This window comes from Hippopotamus amphibius, chromosome 5 (assembly GCF_030028045.1).
Source record: "Hippopotamus amphibius kiboko isolate mHipAmp2 chromosome 5, mHipAmp2.hap2, whole genome shotgun sequence".
Taxonomy (NCBI): Eukaryota; Metazoa; Chordata; class Mammalia; order Artiodactyla; family Hippopotamidae; genus Hippopotamus; species Hippopotamus amphibius.
The window spans coordinates 15,541,776-15,561,356 of record NC_080190.1 but is presented as its reverse complement, the minus strand read 5'-3'; the positions used below and the strand labels follow the sequence as shown (position 1 = coordinate 15,561,356).

The window sequence follows — 19,581 nt, the reverse complement described above, 5'->3', positions numbered from 1 at the left end:
TTGTGCCCCTTAAAAGTTTGCAATTAAAGTTATTTAAGAAACTAATACTATACCTGTGAAAGTGTTTATAAAATAATAACTGCTCATTAAATTAGAAGTCTACCTATGTCCTCTACCCCACCCACCCTGGAATCATATTAATATCTTCTTTTTTCTCCTTTAAATTTTTCAGATCTACCTTCTGTAGCCAGAACATTGTAGGACCTAATATTGCCCAGATCCTGAAATCATGCTAATCCCAGATATAAGCTTGATGGATTTATTTATTGGGAGCAATGGAAAAATTAATCTCCTTCCAGCTGGTATCCAGACCAAACTTGGCCCTTGTAAATGAGATAGAAAGGTATAGTTGCCTTTTTTCTGTATAGAATGTTTTTCTTATTGACAAGCTTTTATATGTCCCTTAAAACCAGACTGAGCCCTGGGACAGGGTACAGTATTACGATCTATAGGATCCTGGGTATCAGTGACAAAATAGAGCTGTGTTGGAGTTTCCCTGAATAAGAGGAGGTGTTACAAGTGGTGTAAACTCATCAGTGAAAATGAGCCTCTGTCTGGTTGAATGTTTGAAGTACATTTAGAGTATTTCCAGGTGGAATACTCATTGTTCTAAAATGATTTGAAGAATATTTACTAAGCTGTTAAATCTTACTAAGACAGATTATGTCTATAGCTCATGATGTATAGTAGATGATAACCCTGTGGTTTGATACATCTATCGATTAATAATGAAAACTAATGAAAGCCCATTATTATTTCCAAGGTGTTCCATGGTCTTCAGGGTATGTGTGAGATAACAGAGATCTTGGAGCCTATCTGTGATGTGTGTATCAATTAGAAATGGTCCCTCAGGATCATCATCCCCTTTTTCTAGAAGCCCCCTACCATGGAATTACTCACCTCCCTGGGTCTTGAAGGTCCTGTTGCAAATTTGTATTTAGCCTAAAGGCAGCATTTCATTTCTAAAGCACTTGTGTTTATAATAACAGTATTGTAATATTTAAATGTCATTAGTGCTTTTTCTTTTATTCTGCCTCAATTTCGTCTAATTCAGTTGTCCTCATCCAGTGAATATAAAAGATGAGTGTTTTCAATTGCTCTGTTTTCTATCACTGGGCTCAGTGGTTGGCCTATAGCACTGTGCTATAAATACTGCTGAAAAGAAATGATGACAGATACTCTGCAGAGGGCTTCTTGATTCTCCTTGGTGCCTTGCTGCCAACTGAACCTTGGGAAGAGACCCATGGGTGTATGTGAACTTGAGTTGTGGCAGAAAGCAGAGAACAAAGTGGGGTGACCTTCCCATTGAGCAAGGAGGAGATAGAAGGTTGACTGGAGAGCAAGGCTTGGTGGAAGGAGGAGAGGAGATGAGGATGTGTTTGGCCTGATCCAGCTGAGCATCCTAATTCCCTGGTGCCATATCGGCCCGAGGCCCACGCCAGCCCAGGCACTGGGTGGTCAAGAACAGCCCCGGCCGAAGTGTCTGAACCCTACTGAGTGTGTCGCAGCCCCAGTGCTCCTGAGCAACCTGGTAGTGCGGTCGGCTTCATGGCTCTGGGGGACAGAAACCTGCTGTGAGAGCAGCTGCCCTGAGCCTGCACTGCTGTCTGCTCAGCCTTTCTTCCTTTCAGGAGGGGCTTGCCAACTGGGAGGAAGAATTGTGAGCCAGGATGCAGCACTAGGCTCTGTGTGTCCTGGCCTGCTTCCTTGTTCAAGGGGTCTCTGGACTGGCTCTTTCTAAGCTTGAAAAGACAAATTGGAGTCAATTAACTTCTAGGAACCCTATTTTAATCAACTATAGACTTTCTGTCCCATTTTTCTCACTACCTGTCCCCTTTTTTGCATTATAAGAATGTCGTGAGTATGAAAAATAGTGCGTGAGCTATCCAGGAAGATCTGAAAGTTTGAAGTGACAACGTTATTTTCTGTGTGTATTGCTTCCTAGGGAAGCTCTTTAAAAAAAATGATGCCCTTTCTCTCTGAGTGCCCTGTATTACTATAGCAGAGTATTTGGGGTGAAGACTGTTAGGAAATTCTTCTGCTTCTTAAGTGAACTGCCCTTAATGCCAAAAAGTGACTTCCAATCCCATTAGCCATCACTTCTTCCACTGCGCATTGCCAGCGATTCACACTCATGCATCATCATCACAATACTCCCAAACGCTCTCCTCTAAACTTGCACGTGGGACCGTCCCCCTCTTGGACCACAGCTGCTTCCCCTTCAGGCTGATGGAGTGAACTTCTCAGACCTCCTTGCAACTTCTGTTCCATTACTTTTCGAGTTCCTTGCAACCCACCAACACATTTCCTTTCATACCCAGCTTAAGTTGCATGATAGTTTAGTAATAATGCCTATTAACACCCTAAACTCCCTTTTTTTGTATCCTGTTGGGCAAAACCTCAACCTGAGCACACCTCGTGTTCCTCTTTGTCTAGGCCAACACGCAAATAATTGAGGGCTACTGGGATTGTCACATCTCAGAGAGGACACGTGTAACTCTAAGGTAGTCATCAACCCTGTCCCGAAATTCTACCTGTTTGGGGTTTTTTGTTTGTTTTTCGCTTTTTAACAGCTTTTACCCCAAACTCTCCACCTACTTTATACACAAAACGGAGGTCATCAGAGAGCAAATTTCTCCTCTTTTTAATCCAGACATATCAATTACCTACATCTGCATCCATTCTATCCTTTTTCTTTCTAATAGGGAAGCTGCCCCTTCTCCCATCCAAGGCCAGTGCCTACCTCTGTGCATTGGATTTCACTCTCTCCAGCTTTCTTGGGAATCCTATCCTATTGGTTACATTTTTTTCCTTTGCACATTTAAGCTCTCATTGCTTTAGATTTTTTAAAGTCTGAGTCTCTCCCATTGAGGGGAAAAAAGTCATTCTCAACCTTGTTTTCCCCTTTAGTCCCATCTGACCTGAAAACAGCTCACACTCAGATTTCCAGTGACTGCCAAGTACGAAGTTGAATGGGAAATTTTATTCATTTGTTCCATCCCTCAACAGAATTCAGCACTGCTCTCAACTCCCTCCTGCTCTTTCCTTTTAAAATTAAAAAATATATATATTTTTACTTTTTACTGTAGAAATTTTCAGATATTCACAACAGCAGAGAAATTGGTTAAGTAAAACTCCCAAGTACTTGTCAGCGAGTTAAATGATTTTCAGATTTTGCCAATTCTTTGTTATGAGTGTGTACAAAAACACACACTCCCTGTGTTTGTTTTGTTTGTTTTTGCTAGATTATTTTAAACCAGATCCTAGATGTAATACCATCACTCCCATTTAAACATCAGTATGAATCTCTAAACAATAAATTTCTTGAACATAACTATAATATCTATTTTATTAAAATTAACAATAATTTTTAAATGAACTTAAGATTAACTAAAAGAATTAACCATAGTTCCTTAATGTCATCTTATATTCAAGTTGTTTTTAAATTTCCCAGATTGTCTGAAAAAGGTCTTTCGGCAGTTGGTTTGTTTAAATTGGGATCCAAGCAAGATCCACAGATTGCATATGATTAAACATATCCCTGAGTCTCTTTTTGTCAATGTTTCCCCTCCCCGCTTTTCCACACCAGTTGTTAAATTAATCAGGTTATTTGTCCTGTAAAGATGGGATCCCCTTGGTATCATTTAGTACATTCCTCTCTCCCGTGTATTTCCTGTAAACTAGTACTTAGGTCGGGACACTTGATGGGATTCAGGTTCTTGTCTGCTAGGCAGTGGGGATTGTCCCCCTCCATGCAAGATCGATAATTTCTGCACCTTACTTACAGCTCTCAAGTTAACTGGTGATCTTTAATTCATTCAAAGGATTATGTATATACTAGCACTTTATAAATTTGAAAGGGCTATACCAGTTAGAGTTGTAGGTAAAATAAAATATTGACTGGCTTCAAATCTAGTTGCTAAATGGCAGGCAGAGAAAGGTGACTTGAAGAAGGTTTACAAGGGTTTGTGCTCCAAAGGAATTGGAGGAAAGGGGCAAATTGTGTAAAGATCCAGTTATGGAAGAGGCATTGAACTCAGCACTATGCCTATGGCTAAAGGACGTGGATCATAAATGCTCCTGCAGAAGTTAAGGAAAATCCAGATATCTGGTTGAATTGTGTGTCTGTTTCCCCAGGCTGCTCAGATCAGAGTGAATAATAGAAATTACCCTTCTTAACAGAGCCCTCAGGTTTTGTTGACTCTGCAGCTCTTCAGAATAAGCAGAGGACCTCGGGAACAGAAGTATAATTTATGCCAAGTTATTGTTTCCCAGCCTTTTAAAACCTAAACTCATGTTAGATAAACATAAAAGTCTCATGTCCCTCCTGGGGTCTTTACTCCTCCACTTGGGAAAATCCATCTTTTTTCGTATACCCTCTGGCCAAAAATATTTCATAAATCTTTACTTTCTGCAGATTATGCAATAAAAATGATAGGTGTGCTTTGTATTATGTTGTGTTATTTTTTCCCCCAAATACATACTTATGATACCAGATGGCCTTCTTTGTTTTACACATGATTCTCTAAGAGTTCTGCTCTAAATGATTTAAGTCTTATACTCAGGAGAGTGGAGTCTTTCCACTAGATTTCACTCCAATATGAGAGAATGTCTGTGTAGACTGGGCCAAAGATTTTTGGTAAATGTTTTCTCCCTTATACAGTCTATTTCCAAAGTTTGAGTTTTGCAAACATTTAACCTTTACATAGTCATATATCTTTCATTTCTTTTCGTAGGCTGTTTTTTTTCATTCATTCATTTAAAAAACATTTATTGAGTTACCCTTATGTGCCAGGCATTGTGCTAGGTCATGAGGTTATATGAAAAACAAGAGATAGCCCTTGCTCTTGAGGAATACATAGCATTGCAGAGGACACAGGAAAGTAAATCCTTGATTATAATACATCATGACAAGAACTGTGATAGAAGCGGGCACAGGGGTGAGAGTGGCTTAGAAAAGAACCAGCTTACTCAATTACTCTTACACCTTTACCCATCATTGATTGATCTCCTATAAAAGCAATGATGATAAAGAAAAAGAGCAGTAGGTTTTCATTTCTGAATTCTGTGGTTATCATATACATTGTTTTAAGTGATTCCATTTTGGAACTCAGTGTACTTTATTTTTCCAGTACCTGTGGTCCTGGAGAAACAGAACTGGCATTTCGCTCAAACATTCACACATAAATCTATCCATCAAGGATCTATTGACTGTCAGCTGTGGCCAGAGAAGCAATAATTTCCTTGAGGGTCCCAGGAAGAGGAAGCAAAGGCCATGCCCAATAGATTTAGGATTACGCCAACCAGAGCATGACTAATCCATTCATCTCGGGCTCTTCTAAGACACAGTCCAGTGGTCCTAACAGAGTCAACTGCAGAACAATGCCCATGGATCATGAAGACAGATGCAATTACCAAGCTTCAATCCATCATTTAGGAATAACCACAGCAAACCTAACATTTAAAATAACTTAAGGGTAGAAATGTATGTGTGGAGATGAGAATGCCAACTTAAAAGTAAAGGAAACACCATTTTTTCTGGACCTTTACCTTGAAGAGCAGGTGATGCCTCTGTGGGCGGAAGCTGATGCCTCTGGATGCTCTTCATTAATATGAGATGACACCCTCCAGCTCTTTGGTTAAATAAGAATTCTGTTCAAATCATAATACCACATGCAAGAGTGAGAAAAAGGAAGTGTTAGAAGATTCCCTTCTGGCTTAAAATGAAAAGTGTTAGTGATTCCCTTCTGGCTTACAATTCCACACTTGTAGCTTCTGGAAAGCAGAAAGGAATTTAAATTTTATCTCCACAACAAAACATTTTTAAGTCGACCAATCAGAATTAGACCTTTTACATGATGAGGGTTACTTTCACAGGATATAACATCACCATCTAAAGTCCACGTGTTTTACTAACATTTTCATTATACACAATGCCATTTGCTTTTTCTCCAAAGCTACAGGGGAAAATGCAACATTTCCCCTGTATTACTTGCAGAGGTTTCTTTTACCAGCACTTATGAAGGCTTGTGGATTTTCAAGTGCAGAAAATGTAATTCTATTGGTTATCACAAAGAGAGAGACAGGCCCAAGGAGTCCAAAACACACAACTTGGAAAAAGAAAACTTCAGAAAACAAATGGAATATGGGACATTTACTACTTTGTATGAACAATGCAGACGATGTTTTCAGAGATCTCAGAAACAGAGGGTTATTTCTTTTTGAACTTTCAAAATATCTTAAAATTTAATGTAGTAAATGTAGAGCATGGAATTGTGAATTGGAGGTCTGTTTCTGATTCCAGAATCAATTCACAGGCAAATAATTTGGCTTTGAGCCTCAGTGTGTCCACTTATAAAACAAAGATCATGATTATGATTTCTGGGATTGCTTTCCCATTCTGAAATCCTTCAGCTAATTAGGTGAGGGTATGTATACATGAATAAGTGGATAGATGGCTGAATCAATCAGTTAAAAATAAAATTTGGATTTTCTGGTGTGTTCATAATGCTTCCCAACCATGTAATGCTCTCATTAGGTATCTAGATGTTTCTATGATGTACACTGATTTTCCCTAATAAATTCATGTTTTAAGTTTGATTTTGTCTTTTTATTGTGGAAAGCCTTGCTTACTTGTTAATATATTATTTATTAAGCTGCCCTCTAGTGGAAGAATGAGCATATTGTCATCCAGTGACAGCTTAATCATCAACAAACCACTGTACAACATTGTATGCTTTTTTCATGAATCAAACCTTGGTGCTATCTGCAGTGAAATTTTTAGTTCTCAGGATCTCAATATATTGCTCTGGTTAAGTTCACTCCAAATTCTGCTTTGGAACCAATCTTAAAATTTAAGAATAACAACATATGTAAAGGTAGAATATCATTTTTAAAACCTCCCCTGAATAAATAAATAAATAAATAAATAAATAAATAAATAAATAAATATTATTAACACACACACACACAAAAAAAAAAAAAAAAAAAAAACCTCCCCTGACCATTGAATTGCTGCTCTTGGAGGAACAGTGTGCACTGGGTTATATAAAACAGAGGAAATTTTGTTCACCAAATGTATGAATTACGTGGGTAAAGAAGGAGAAGGTTGGGGTCCTGGACTCTTTGCTGGTTTGCTGTTTCTTTCCCCCAGCACACGTTTCAGGTGGGACAGGGACTGCGCCTGTGGAACCGAGAAGGTGAGCCCTAACTGTAATAGTGATGGTCTAACTTCACAGAATGTCTGGTGTGTGGGAGCAGAATGGGCACACGTTGTGGGTGTTCTTCAGGCATCTGTCATCAGGTTATATAAGAACTTAGAGGTCTTACTCACTAGCCTCTGTTACAGTGTAATTGCTGTTGTAATTGTAGTAATCAATAAAGATCTTTCTCTCCAGAGACTGAACTTTCCCCTTGGTTGAACAGCAGCCGACAGTGTGTGAGCACAACATTTAAGCTCTGTCCACAAGTCAATTTAACACAACTAACCAGTCAGTTTTGTTTTTAAAAAGTGACAAAAGCATTTTAGTCCAGCAACAAAGTTGATTTTTTTAAACAGAATTTCACCAATTATTGATTCAGCTTTAACACACCAATGCACCAATTCATCCAAAATATAACATTGGTTGTATGTATAGAGTGTTATGGGGAAAATAGAAAGATAAAAAGAGATATGGTAACTTGAATGTCACAGGGTTAAATAACTACCTGGATTAGTTTTTTTATAGGGCAACATTTGACGTGGTAAGTTTCTATAACAACTCTTCACATTAAATTTAGATTACTCCCCAAAGCAAAAGGACAGACAATAGGTAGCTCTATGACAACTGATTTCAAAGTTAGACGAATTTCTATTTTATGAAACGATAGAAAAATTTTATGATTAATGAATCTTCAAGGTGCTGATACTTCTTGTATTGAATGGGGCAAAACCCTGCCATCTCTTTATAGCTCTTGTTATTGAAGTGACTCATGTTTGTAGGGGTTCTCTGCATCTTTAATCCTCACACTTTATATCATTTCCTTGTTCACTCCATTGACCACTGGGCTGCCACACTAATGGGGAGGTTAGAAGGAGGATAAATGGGGCCGGTGGGTGAATCACATGTTTGTAAAGAGAGTGTAACCCAGGCCACTGTATAAGATGGAAGCCCCCAGGAGAGGGACTTCAATGTTTGCTTTCATTTAAATTTCTTTCTATTGTAGTATTACAAACATACAAGAAAGTGCGCAATCATAAATTTACAGCTCAGTGTATTTTTTCAAAGTAAATATGCCTATGTACTTTTTTTTTTTTAAAAGAACATCAGTGACGTTACAGAAATCTCCTTTGTGCCAATCTCACCCATAGGTAACCACTATTCTAATTTCTATTATCATAGGTTAGTTTTGCTTGTTTTTCTTAATTTGACATAAATGGAATCATACAGCATCTATTCGTTCTTAGTTTGGTCAACGTTATGTCTATGAGATTGTTGCAAATAGCAATAGTTGGCTCTTTTTCAGTGCTGTGTAGAATTCTTTTGCATGACAATTTATCCATTCTATGGTTGGTAGACACTTAGGTTGTTTCTAGTTTGAAGCTATTATAAATAATGCTTCTATGAACATTTTTGTATACATGAGTGTTTTGAACGTATATTCTGCATGCATTATTTTGACTATAAACCAAGGAATGGACTTGCAGATTCATGAAGTGGGCACATGCTCCGCTTTGCTAGGAACTGCCAGGAAGCTCTCTCCAGGTGAGTGTAGCCATTCATACTCCTATCAGCATTGTTGAGAGTTCTTTTTGCCCCCACATCCTTACACACTTGGTATTGTCAGTCCTTGTAATTTAGCCATTCTAGTGAGTGTGTGCTGATATCTCATACTGGTTTTAATTTGAATTTGTATGATGACAAATGATACAGAAAGCATCTTTTCATGTCCTTATCGGGCATTTACATATCCTCCTTTGAGATTATTAAACATTTATGCCCATTATTGGTTTCTCTATCTTTCCCTCTTTTTCTCATTGATTTGTAAGAGGTTTTTTTATGTGCATTCTGGACATGAGTCCTTTGCTGGATATACATATTACTAATACCATCTTGTCTGTGGCTTGCCTTTGCCTGTTTTGTTTTCTTAATAGTGTCTTTTGATAAAGAGAAGTTCTTGACTTTAATCCATTTTAAGTTCAATCTATCAATCTTCCTCTTGATTATATTTTTAATGTTCTTATTAAGAAATCCTTTACTACTTCAAATTTGTGCAGATAAGCTCCTGTATTATCTAATAAAAGCTTTAGTGTTTTATTTTTAATACCAAGGAATTGATTTTTTTTAAGTATGCTGTGAGATAAGAGGAGGGGCCATTTCAGTATGGATATTTAGTGGATACATTCTTGAAAATATCACCATTTCCCCCACTGAATTGCACTGATACCTTTATCATAAATAAGATGGTTTGCATACCTGTAGGTCTGTTCCTGGACTCTTCTGTTTCATTGATCTTTTGGTCTATATTTGTGCTCATAGCTTATTATTTTAATTACTGTATCATTATAATTAATAGTGACATCTGACAGTGCAAATCCTCCCAACTTTGCTTTCATTTTTCAAGGTTGTCATTACTTTTTTAACTTTTATCATTTCCCTGTAGTTTGGGGCAAATTAACATCTTTCCAATATTGATCATTTTAATCTATGATCATAGTATATCCCTCCATTTAGTTACTATACATATACGTCATGAAGTGATTACCACGGTTAAGCTAACATATCTTCTCCTCACATAGTTACTATTTTGTGTGTGTGTGTGTGATGAGAGTACCTGAGGTCTTTTAGCAAATTTCCAGTATTCAATACAGTATTATTAACTGTAGTCATCATGCTCTACATTAGATCCGTAGATGTATTCATCCTACATAACTCCAGTTTTGCACCCTTGACCAGTATCTCCCCATTTCACACCCCCCAACTCTCAGTAACCACCATTCTAATTTCTGCTTCTGTGTATTTGACTTTTATAGGTTCCATACGTAAGTGAAATCACGGCAGGTTTTTTTTTTTTTCTATGTCTGGCTTACTTCATTTAGCATAATGTCCTCCAGGTTTATCTATGCTGTTGCAATGGCAGAATCTCCTTTTTTAAAGCTGAATTATATTCCATTATCTTTATCCATATCTATATCTATATCTATCTCTCTATCTATGTATCACAATTTATTTATTCCTGTCAGTGGACACTTATGTTGTTTCTATGTCTTGCCTGTTGTGAATAATGCTGCAATGAACATGCTAGCACAGAAATCTTTTCGAGGTACTGATTTCACTTCCTTTGGGTATATATCCAGAAAAGAGGATTACTGGATTATATGGTAGTTTCATTTTTAGTTTCTGATGAATGTCCATGCTGTTTTAAATAGTGGCTATACCAATTTACATTCCCACTAACAGTGCATAATAGTTTTTTTTTTCCCCACATCCTCACCAACATTTGTTATCTCTTGTCTTTTTGGCAACAGCCATTCTAACAGGTGTGAGGTGGTATTTTATTGTGGTTTTGATTTGCATTTCCCTGGTGATTAATGATGTTTAGCACATATTCATATACCTGTTGGCCATTTATATGTGTTCTTTGGAAAAATGTCTATTCAAGTCCTTTGCCCATTTTTAAATTGGATTATTTGTTTTTTCAGTATCGAGTTGTATGAGTTTCTTATATATTTTGGGTATTAACCCCTTATCAGATACATGATTTGCTAATATTTTTTTCCCAACTTGTAGGCTGCCTTTCATGTTGTTGATTGTTTCCTTTGCTGTGCAGAAGTTTTTTAGTTTGATATAGTCCCACTTGTTTACATTTGCTTTTTTTGCCTGAGCTTTTGGTGTCATATTCAAAAAATCATTGCCAAGGTCAATTTCAAGGAACTTTTTCCCTAGGTTCTCTTAGAAGAGTTGTATAATTTCAGTCTTTGTCCATCTTATGTTTAAATATTTAATCCATTTTGAGTTGATTTTTGTGTATGGTGTAAGATAATGATCCAATTTCATTCTTTTGCAGGTGGTTATCCAGTTTTCCCAACATTATTTATTGAAGAGACTGTCCTTTCCCCATTGTGTTTTCTTGGCACCCTTATCAAAACTAGTTGAACATATACAATTGGGTTTATTTCTAGGCTCTCTATTCTGTTCCATTGGTCTATGTGTTTGTTTTTATGCCAGTACCATACTGTTTTGATTTAGTACAGTTTTGTACTATAATTTGAAATCAGGAAGTGTAATGCTTCCAACTACATCCTTCTTTCTCAAGATCGCTTTGGTTATTTGGAGTCTTTTGTGGTTTTCATCCATTTTAAAAGATTCTCAGCCAGTACCTTTTCAAATATTGTCTTTTGACTCATTGTCTTTCTCCTCTCTTTCTGGGACATCAAGCACAAATGTATCAAGCTTTGTCTTTGTGTGCCATATTTTGTTTATGTGCTTTTCTATGTGTATCAGCTCTGTTGTCTCTGTCCTTCAATCTGACCTTTTTACTGGCCTATATTCCAGTGTACTCATCTTCTATTGTTTCTGACCTGCTATTAAACCTATCTATTGAACTCTTTTTTTTAATTAATTAATTTATTTATTGGCTGCATTGGGTCTCTGTTGCCACACGAGGGCTTTCTCTAGTTGTGGAGAGCAGAGGCTACTCTTCATTGTGGTGTGTGGGTTTCTCATTGTGGTGGCTTCTCTTGTTGCAGAGCACAGTCTCTAGGCTCACAGGCTTCAGTATTTGTAGCACAAGAGCTCAATAGTTGTGGCTCTTGGGCTCTAGAGCGCAGGCTCACTAGTTGTGGCACACAGGCTTAGTTGCTCTGCGGCTTGTGGGATCTTCCTGGACCAGGGCTCGAACCCGTGTCCCCTACATTGGCAGCTGGATTCTTAACCACTGAACCACCAAGGAAGTCCCTTGAACTCTTAATTTTAGTTATAACATTTTTGTTCTACATTTTTCTGTTTGGTTCCTCTTTTTAAATTACAGTTTTCTAGTGAAATACTCCATCTCTTCATCTACTTTCTTGAACATTTTAATCACGATTACTTTAAACTCCTTATCTAACACCCAATGCAATCAAAATATGTTGTTGTATGACTAACTGGAATAGCCTATTTTAGAAAAACTTCTCTTATAAACTGAATTAACGTGAAAACAGTTTTATCTGAAATTCCGTGTATAAATTTGCATGGCTGGAGACAGAATTGTGGTATTATATATATAATTTAAAAATATAATTGGTTTATATGTAGCATAGAATCTTTAAATATGATATTGAAAGTGAAATATGAATCACATGCCACTCATTTTCAATATTTATTAAACTTAAGTTTGGCAATATAGTCATTTAGCAAGTAAATTACTGGATTGTTTGTTGAGCAGGTAATATTGATAAGGTAGGTTGCACTGTAAGAGGGAAAATTATTAGGCTAGTTAGTAGAAGTAAAATAAATCACTTTAGGAAATTTGAAGAAGATTAAACAGGTTGACATGGCCTCATGCAGAAACAACCTGACTCAGGAAGAAGTTAGCAGATTTCATCACTAAAATCCATTAAGCATACACTGTATGCCAGCTATAATTCCAAGGCTTTGCACATTTTCTGATTCAGTTTTCACAACAACCCTATGAGGTAAGTATTATATACATAGGAGGCACCTGAGGCACAGAGAGATTAAGTGACTGGCCAAAATCACGCAGCAGGTTAATGATAGAGACAAGATTCATATCTGTACAGTCTGGCTCTAAAGTCACTAAGCAATACTGCAAAAGGTGAGTTAGTTGGTGTCATTGAGAACTGATAGTTTTGGTAGGGGAGAAAGAATGTACAGATACAAGATTAACGAGCTAAAGTAAAATCTTATAGTACTGAATTTGCATTGGAAGTTCCAGTGTGAACTCATAATCTATTTTATCTTCTTTAAAAAAGCTCTTTTTTAAGCCAGTTTTTTAAGGCCAAGAAACAATGACAACCCAGTAGTGAAGAGTACCCCTCGCATCCAGATTATGGCCTCTAAATGCCATTTCTTACTAAAAAGAGCCAAGGCTCCTTGGAGCAATGGCTGATTTCCCGAAGGAGAGAAAGCTGGAACATCTTGTCAGAACTAAAAGCAAGGAAACTGTCAAGGATCAGTAGGAGCCAACAACTCCTTAGAAGCTCCTACTGGTTGCAGATAGAACAAAATGAGCATCAATAAACAGTAGTTATGTGGCAGTGGACTGAAACATTTTAAGTATATTTTATCCATGAGTTCCAATTGGTAGTTTTTAAAAAACCAAAATTTTTTTGATCACCTTTAGAGGCTATTAAGCTCATTACTTTGAAAATTGACAAATAAATGAGAAATTGATCATTTATCCTTCTTTTCCTATATGAACTGTAACTCAGAGTAACTAAATAGTTACTAAAGAGGCAAATAATAGTAATTAAAGAGGCAAATTTCTCTTTATGGAAATATTCCTGCTAAAATATGAAAAAGGAATGATATAAGTAGCATATCAGTATTTTTAAACCCTAGAAGGATCTGGGCAATGATTATCCAATGGCTGCTAACATCACAAAAACAGACAACCAGATATCTGGACATCTGAGTCTAAGAATATACTATCTTTCATTGCTGTGTAGACTCCCTAAGCAACAGCTTTGACAAACAGCTTCCTAGGCATTCTGCTGGGAAGGATCCAGGTTTCAGTTCTCCTGAGTAGATCTTATCACTGTCTTCCAAACTTGCATGTGAATCTGAGTCATCACAGGATGCTTTTTTAAATACTGAATCGTAAATACTGCACCTGAGTATATGAGCCAATAGGTCTCAGTTGAGGAATTGATACAATAAAGTTCCATAGGAATTTCTGATATTCAGTCAGGTATGATTTGATTTGTGTCACTTATTGTCCCCAAAGCCCCACCTAGTATCCTGCATGGAGCAGACTATAGGCAGGTGAAACCTTGGGATTTTTGGAGAATCCATCAAATAGCTGATATTCTCAATCTCTCTGTTACCTCATTGCTGACACCTTAAACTCCACCATCGGTGCTTAAAGTGTTTAGCTTTTTACTGCAAGATAATTAACTAAAGATGCGACTGAAAAATGTATGCCCAATGTGATACCAATTTTCACTCCCAACCCACACTCCCACTACTAATTGATCACCATCCTCTTTCCCACTGAAATCAGATGTGACCTCAGAATCCTTCTCACTCCAGTGCTTCAGGCAGTCACTACAAGTAAATCATTGTTGACACACAAATCAAAATCGATTTGTCATCCTGGGCTCGAGGTGTGACTGTTATCCCTTGTGCACTTTGAGTAGGCAGAAAGGTATAATCTGTTTACACTTACTTTTTAACATGCATAGAAGATGATAAAGGGGGGAAATCAAGAACACTTCAGTATCTGAGGCTGGTGATGTGTAAAGAGTAGGTATGTACATAGTTGACTCTATCTAGGTCCCCGGCTGGGCAGCAGCGTTCGAAAGGAGGAAATACAAACACGGTCCTATCCCTGTGGAGTTTTCTGTTCCACACTTCTCGGGGGGATCTGTCAAGGAATGAGCACGTGGTTTGGCAGTTTCAGAGGAATAAAGAGATGAAACACGTGTACCTCAAAAGCTGGTACAAGAGTGTAAAGCAATTATATTCCAATAAAGAGCTTAAAAAAAAAGTAAATGAAATAAAAGACATGACAACTGAAAAAAAAAGAAGAGATGAAACAATTTTGTTCACGTACACTTGATAAATACAGAATGTAACACTTGCTATGATTTCCACGGAAATCTGGTTCTCTTCTTAACCATTGCAGCATGTGCTGTAAGGATCCAACAAGTCCTTTAGCCTCAGCACCCTTTTTACTTAACAAGAGCAATTCCCAGATTCCCACATCATTTGTGGGTTTATTTATCAACTGAACTTGTTAATTTACATAAGTTGTTGTTGCTCTTGTGTCTGATATACCCCAATTATACAAAAAAGGGTCAGTGGCTCAAAAGTTATTCACTGAGATGGAAAATCAGAGATGACAAGAGTAGCAAATACCATAGCACAGACTAATATAACAAATGCAAAGCTGGCTCTGAGTCAGATGAATCTGGAAGGATGAGAGGAACAAACTGAATAGCAAAACATCTTCCATTTTCCTTCAGGGCTCCAGTGTATAAATATTTCTCCAAAAGTAGCTTAAAGTTTTTGACACTCTCATGACATTTTTAAGCAGAATATAGCGACCTCTTTGATAAGTATATTGAGTATTTTTTTTTAACACAAGCAAAACATCATACCTTCCAGTATGAGGTTTATTAATAGGGGATGAGATCAAGAACACAAAGGCATTTTTCACACTCACGTTCCTTGTAGCAAAAACAAATGCAAGTCACAGTATCACAGAGGAGTTTACAAAGCCAGGTTCAAGGTCAAAGACCCATTTTTGAGAGAGCACAGAATAAGCTATTGGTGAAATTCCTTTATCGGATGAAATTTTTGGACTTGCATAGCACTGTAGGGGAGGAAAAATATATCTTTTTCCTCTACCCTTTACATTGTTGACTGGGACCCCTGTAACAAAAGACAGATAACAAGAGAAAAGCATACAGATTTGTTTAATATAAGGTTTATGTGACACAGAAGCCCTCCTAGGGAAATGGGGACTTGAAGAAACAGTTAAGCTTGAGTGGTTTTATGCTAGGTTTGATGAGGAGTGGAAAGTCATGGAAAGATGTGATAGGGCAGAGAGTATGAGCTAAGTATAATAAACGGGGGGAAATTTATCAAGGCCTGTTCATTCACATTCCTCTCTGTGTCCCTTCCTCTGGGTAGAGGGAGGGCATCTCTCACGTGAGGGTTTTATGACCTGCTCCAGGGAGGGGCAGAAAGTCCTTCCTATACATGTCAATCCTCAAATTCCTTCAGTTTAAAATGTTCAATATGCCAAGGTGTCATATTTTGGGGTAGCATGTCCTGAACCCCATCGGTACAAATAGCATACCACCCCATGGAACTGCTATCACTTGTGTGTACTGTAGGCACATAGCTGTAGAAAGCCAGACATGTAAAGCTGTGTAAGGAGAGATGTTGGATGACTTTTCCTCCTCCTGCTGAAAGTCCGTGCTGCAGGGGGAAGGACTTCCATTCAGTAAACGACTGGCTTGTGAGCCATGAGATCAATTGGAAAAGGGGTACTGGGATCATCAGTATAGACAGCACCAACTGTGTTTGCAGCAAAACGTCTGTGACTACACGACTGAGAGGCACCAGAAGGTCAGTTAATGCATGGCTGGATCGGCAAACAACAGTTGGTCAACAAAATGCCTTCTGATCCTGATACGGTGTTGAAAAAAGTGGTGACATTTTGAATATGATTGTGTTATGGCCGTGGAACGTGTGTTTAGCATGCTGTGTGCAGAGAAGTGCGCTTAAATTCCTAGGGGAAGTGTGTTCATGTGAAGGAGACCAGAGCACTTTCAATACCCATTTTCAATGCCCCAATGATATCTACTCCACAATTTCAATACCTCAGCAATATATTCATTCATTTTTATTCAAGAAGTGCAAGCCTGAACCTCTCACTTCTTGAACAAAATACAAGTTTTAATGCCGATGATAAAATTTTAAAATTTCTAAGAAGAGCAAATTGCTCTTCTTCTCTGAAAAACTGCTTGATCTCCAAGATTTTAATATTTACCATCACTTGGTAGTTTTCCCCTCCACTTTGTGCACCCCTGCTCCTGACACCAAATAGGCACACTTTTAAGAATAAAGAGGAAACCTCCTTAATATGTCCTTTAAGATGTTTAGAATGCTGGATTCTCAGATATTTTTCATTCTCTCTGTAAAACACACCAACTGATATCTACGGCACAGTAACTCAACATGTGCCTGTCCTTATGTGTGATCTCAAAGACATTTGCCAATTGTACTAGTTAATATATGTATTCAGTTTAATTAAACATTGTGCCATCATCAATATAAATGATTATACCATGTCATTCCATATCATTTTAACTGGTGATATTAAAGCACACACCAGAATCTCATGAGGAGCTTTAAAAATCCCAACATCTAGACCACTCTCTAGCCCAATTTGTATTAGCATCCTTGGGGGTGGGTCCCAGGCATCAGTATTTTCTTTAAAGATCTTCAGAGGATTCCAGTATGCAGCCAAGGTTGAGAAGCAAAGATGGATCACAAGCCTATCTTAATTAAGTAGGGAACAAAAGAAAAATTTCAGCACAAGTTATTAGCTTAGTTTTTTTTTTGTCACCTCTCTTTTTATCACAGCTCACAACAACAGGCTATCTTCACTCATTCTGAAGAATTTTACCTCTTTCCTTTTTTGATTGCTTTTACTGAGTAGTGGCATTTGACAAGTCTTGTGATTACCATTTGGGGGCTCCAGGATGTAACCTAGCTTTATGTAACTGCCGATGAAGTTTGAGATATTGTGAAAGAAGGTCTCTTCCCTCTACCCACCCCCTATCCCCAAGAAGTCCTACATGCATAGGCATAGTCAGACACCTCAATAGCTTGCTAAACAGACAGAGAACACTTAAAATAGGTTGGGAAAAAACAGCACAGTGGGGCTGGGCTGGAAAAGAGCACTCAAGGGAAATATTTCATGCTCAGGAGGGAATTACTGGGCAGATGCCCATGCAATGCCTGCGTGGTGGTGTGGATCATTGGTGAGGGAGTCTCCCCAGTGCTCCCAGGTGTGGGGAAGCAGGAGATGATGCTTCTGCTTGAGCAGAACAGAGGAGAGAGGAGGGAGAAGAGGTTAAAGACTGTCAGCCCTGTATCCCCAGGCTCTTTGTGGAATTCCACTGCTCTGCTGAGCACCATGCTTGAAATCCAGTCACTGCCACCTCTCTAGAATCCACGTGCGAAGCCACGGAAACAACTGTTGGTCTTTCTGTAAGTTCTTGTTTCTCATAGGTTCAAACTCATTTTCATGGATTTATTCAACAAATATTTGCCTAAGGTAAGAGCATGTGTGTTTGAAAGACAGCACAGGGTACAGTTTGGTCAGAGCCCAGAGAACAAGGGAGAAAGTGAGGAGACATAACATCAGGGAGCAGAGAGACCAGCCTTATAAGATGTGATAAGGAGTTTAGAATTTGTTCATTCCAAGAAAGCTGGGAAACCAGTGGAAGATTTTGAGCATTTCTGTAAGTTAACTCAGTAAAATAATAACTTTACCCTTCACTTTTGCAGAGCTGTTGGCTAAAGATGTGTCCAGTTTTTATGAATACGTTTGCTATTAACAGACCAACATCAGCCTGGTGACTTCAGTCATCTTATTTTTTTTTCTTAAATTCCTGTTGGGTGTTTTATTTAATGAGTTGATCCTCCTGAAGAATGACTTACTTGCAAATTCTCTGCAAGTAAATGTCTTCTTTTCTTTCCTAAATGCTTTTGTTTCTGAGTCATTCTTTCATCCAGCCCACAGGCCTTAGTGAAATCCCTGTGCTCAGAAAGGAGAGCAGATTCATGAGAACTGCCTTCCCTCCTGCCGGCAGCTGTGACTGGTGGGAACCTGAGCTGCGCAAGGGTGCTCATGGTTGGGCTATCTCAAGATGTGATGTGTGACTGAAGGACAGGTTTTCGTGTCCACGCAGCCCACCTGTGCTATTTGTGTTTCTGGCTCACTGGGCAACTTCAGCCACACGGAAGTGGTGTCTGAGGACCCAGGCAGCACTGAGTAAATCTGCACTGGGATTTTGGGTTTCACTTGACTTCAGGCTGCCTGGGAATCACAATTCCCACAGGCATGATAAGAAACAAGGGTTGTATTCAAGTGCTCTACCAAATCATGAGTTTTAATTTAGGAACAGCAAATGGAGAGGGATTTTTTTTTTCTCATACAGAATAGCTCCTTTCAAGATACTAGAGTTATGGACAAGTATCATTTCTTCAGAAATATTCATAAGTATGGCCCAAACCATTAAGGATGTTTGCAGCCCCATAGGAGATTTTTTTTTTTCACTTGAACTTTTAATGGACTTTAGGGGGAAATCATTGAATAATGAAATACTGAAATATTCTAAGCTCCTTTTCTACTGGGAAATAAATGGCACTCTAGAGGCCTGAATAAATCATTACAGCTAATAAAATTTCCTGATATTGCCTCCAGTAAATTTGCACCAGAAAATTGAATTTGCATAGATTTCTACAGTCAAATAAGGTCAGTCTATATAAAAGAATGCTGTTTATCCAGCATTTGGGCAACATAGAGTATTCATTATGTAACCATGCCTGCAGTGGGTGCCCTTTGTAGCTTTCTCGAGATTGGAGGATAGAAGAGTTACATTGCTAGTAATACTTATTACTGCCAGTAAGAGAGGGCTCTGTAGGATTCGTTCCAGGAGATTTGACTCTAAAGTCTGTGTCTTCAGTCATTGTAGGCTTTTGTTTTTTTCCTTGTCAATTTGATATCTCATTTTAATTTGCATCTCTCATTGCTATATTATTACATTTCATATATCTTGTTTTTCATATATAATTTTCACTTTCCATTATTATATTTATACATGTTTTTAGCCTCTTTTATATGTGTGGTTTGTCCTTT

At 38.0% G+C, this 19,581-nt stretch overlaps 1 protein-coding gene across 8 annotated transcripts in view; it reads left to right on the top strand.

Moving 5' to 3' along the window:
* PNLIPRP3 (pancreatic lipase related protein 3) overlaps positions 1-19,581 on the top strand; it is a 79,761-nt gene that overhangs the window by 41,307 nt on the left and 18,873 nt on the right. For 3 of the 8 annotated variants that reach the window (XR_009054028.1, XM_057737328.1, XM_057737327.1), the window contains one exon: positions 173-6,600. Coding sequence is in view for 2 of the 8 variants with exons in the window: in XM_057737328.1 (XP_057593311.1) it covers positions 173-236 (64 nt within the window). In the remaining 6 variants the exon portion in view is untranslated. Of the gene's footprint in view, positions 1-172; positions 6,601-19,581 lie in introns of those variants that run through there. The other 5 variants (XR_009054025.1, XR_009054027.1, XR_009054023.1 and 2 more) reach the window with 5 other exon arrangements.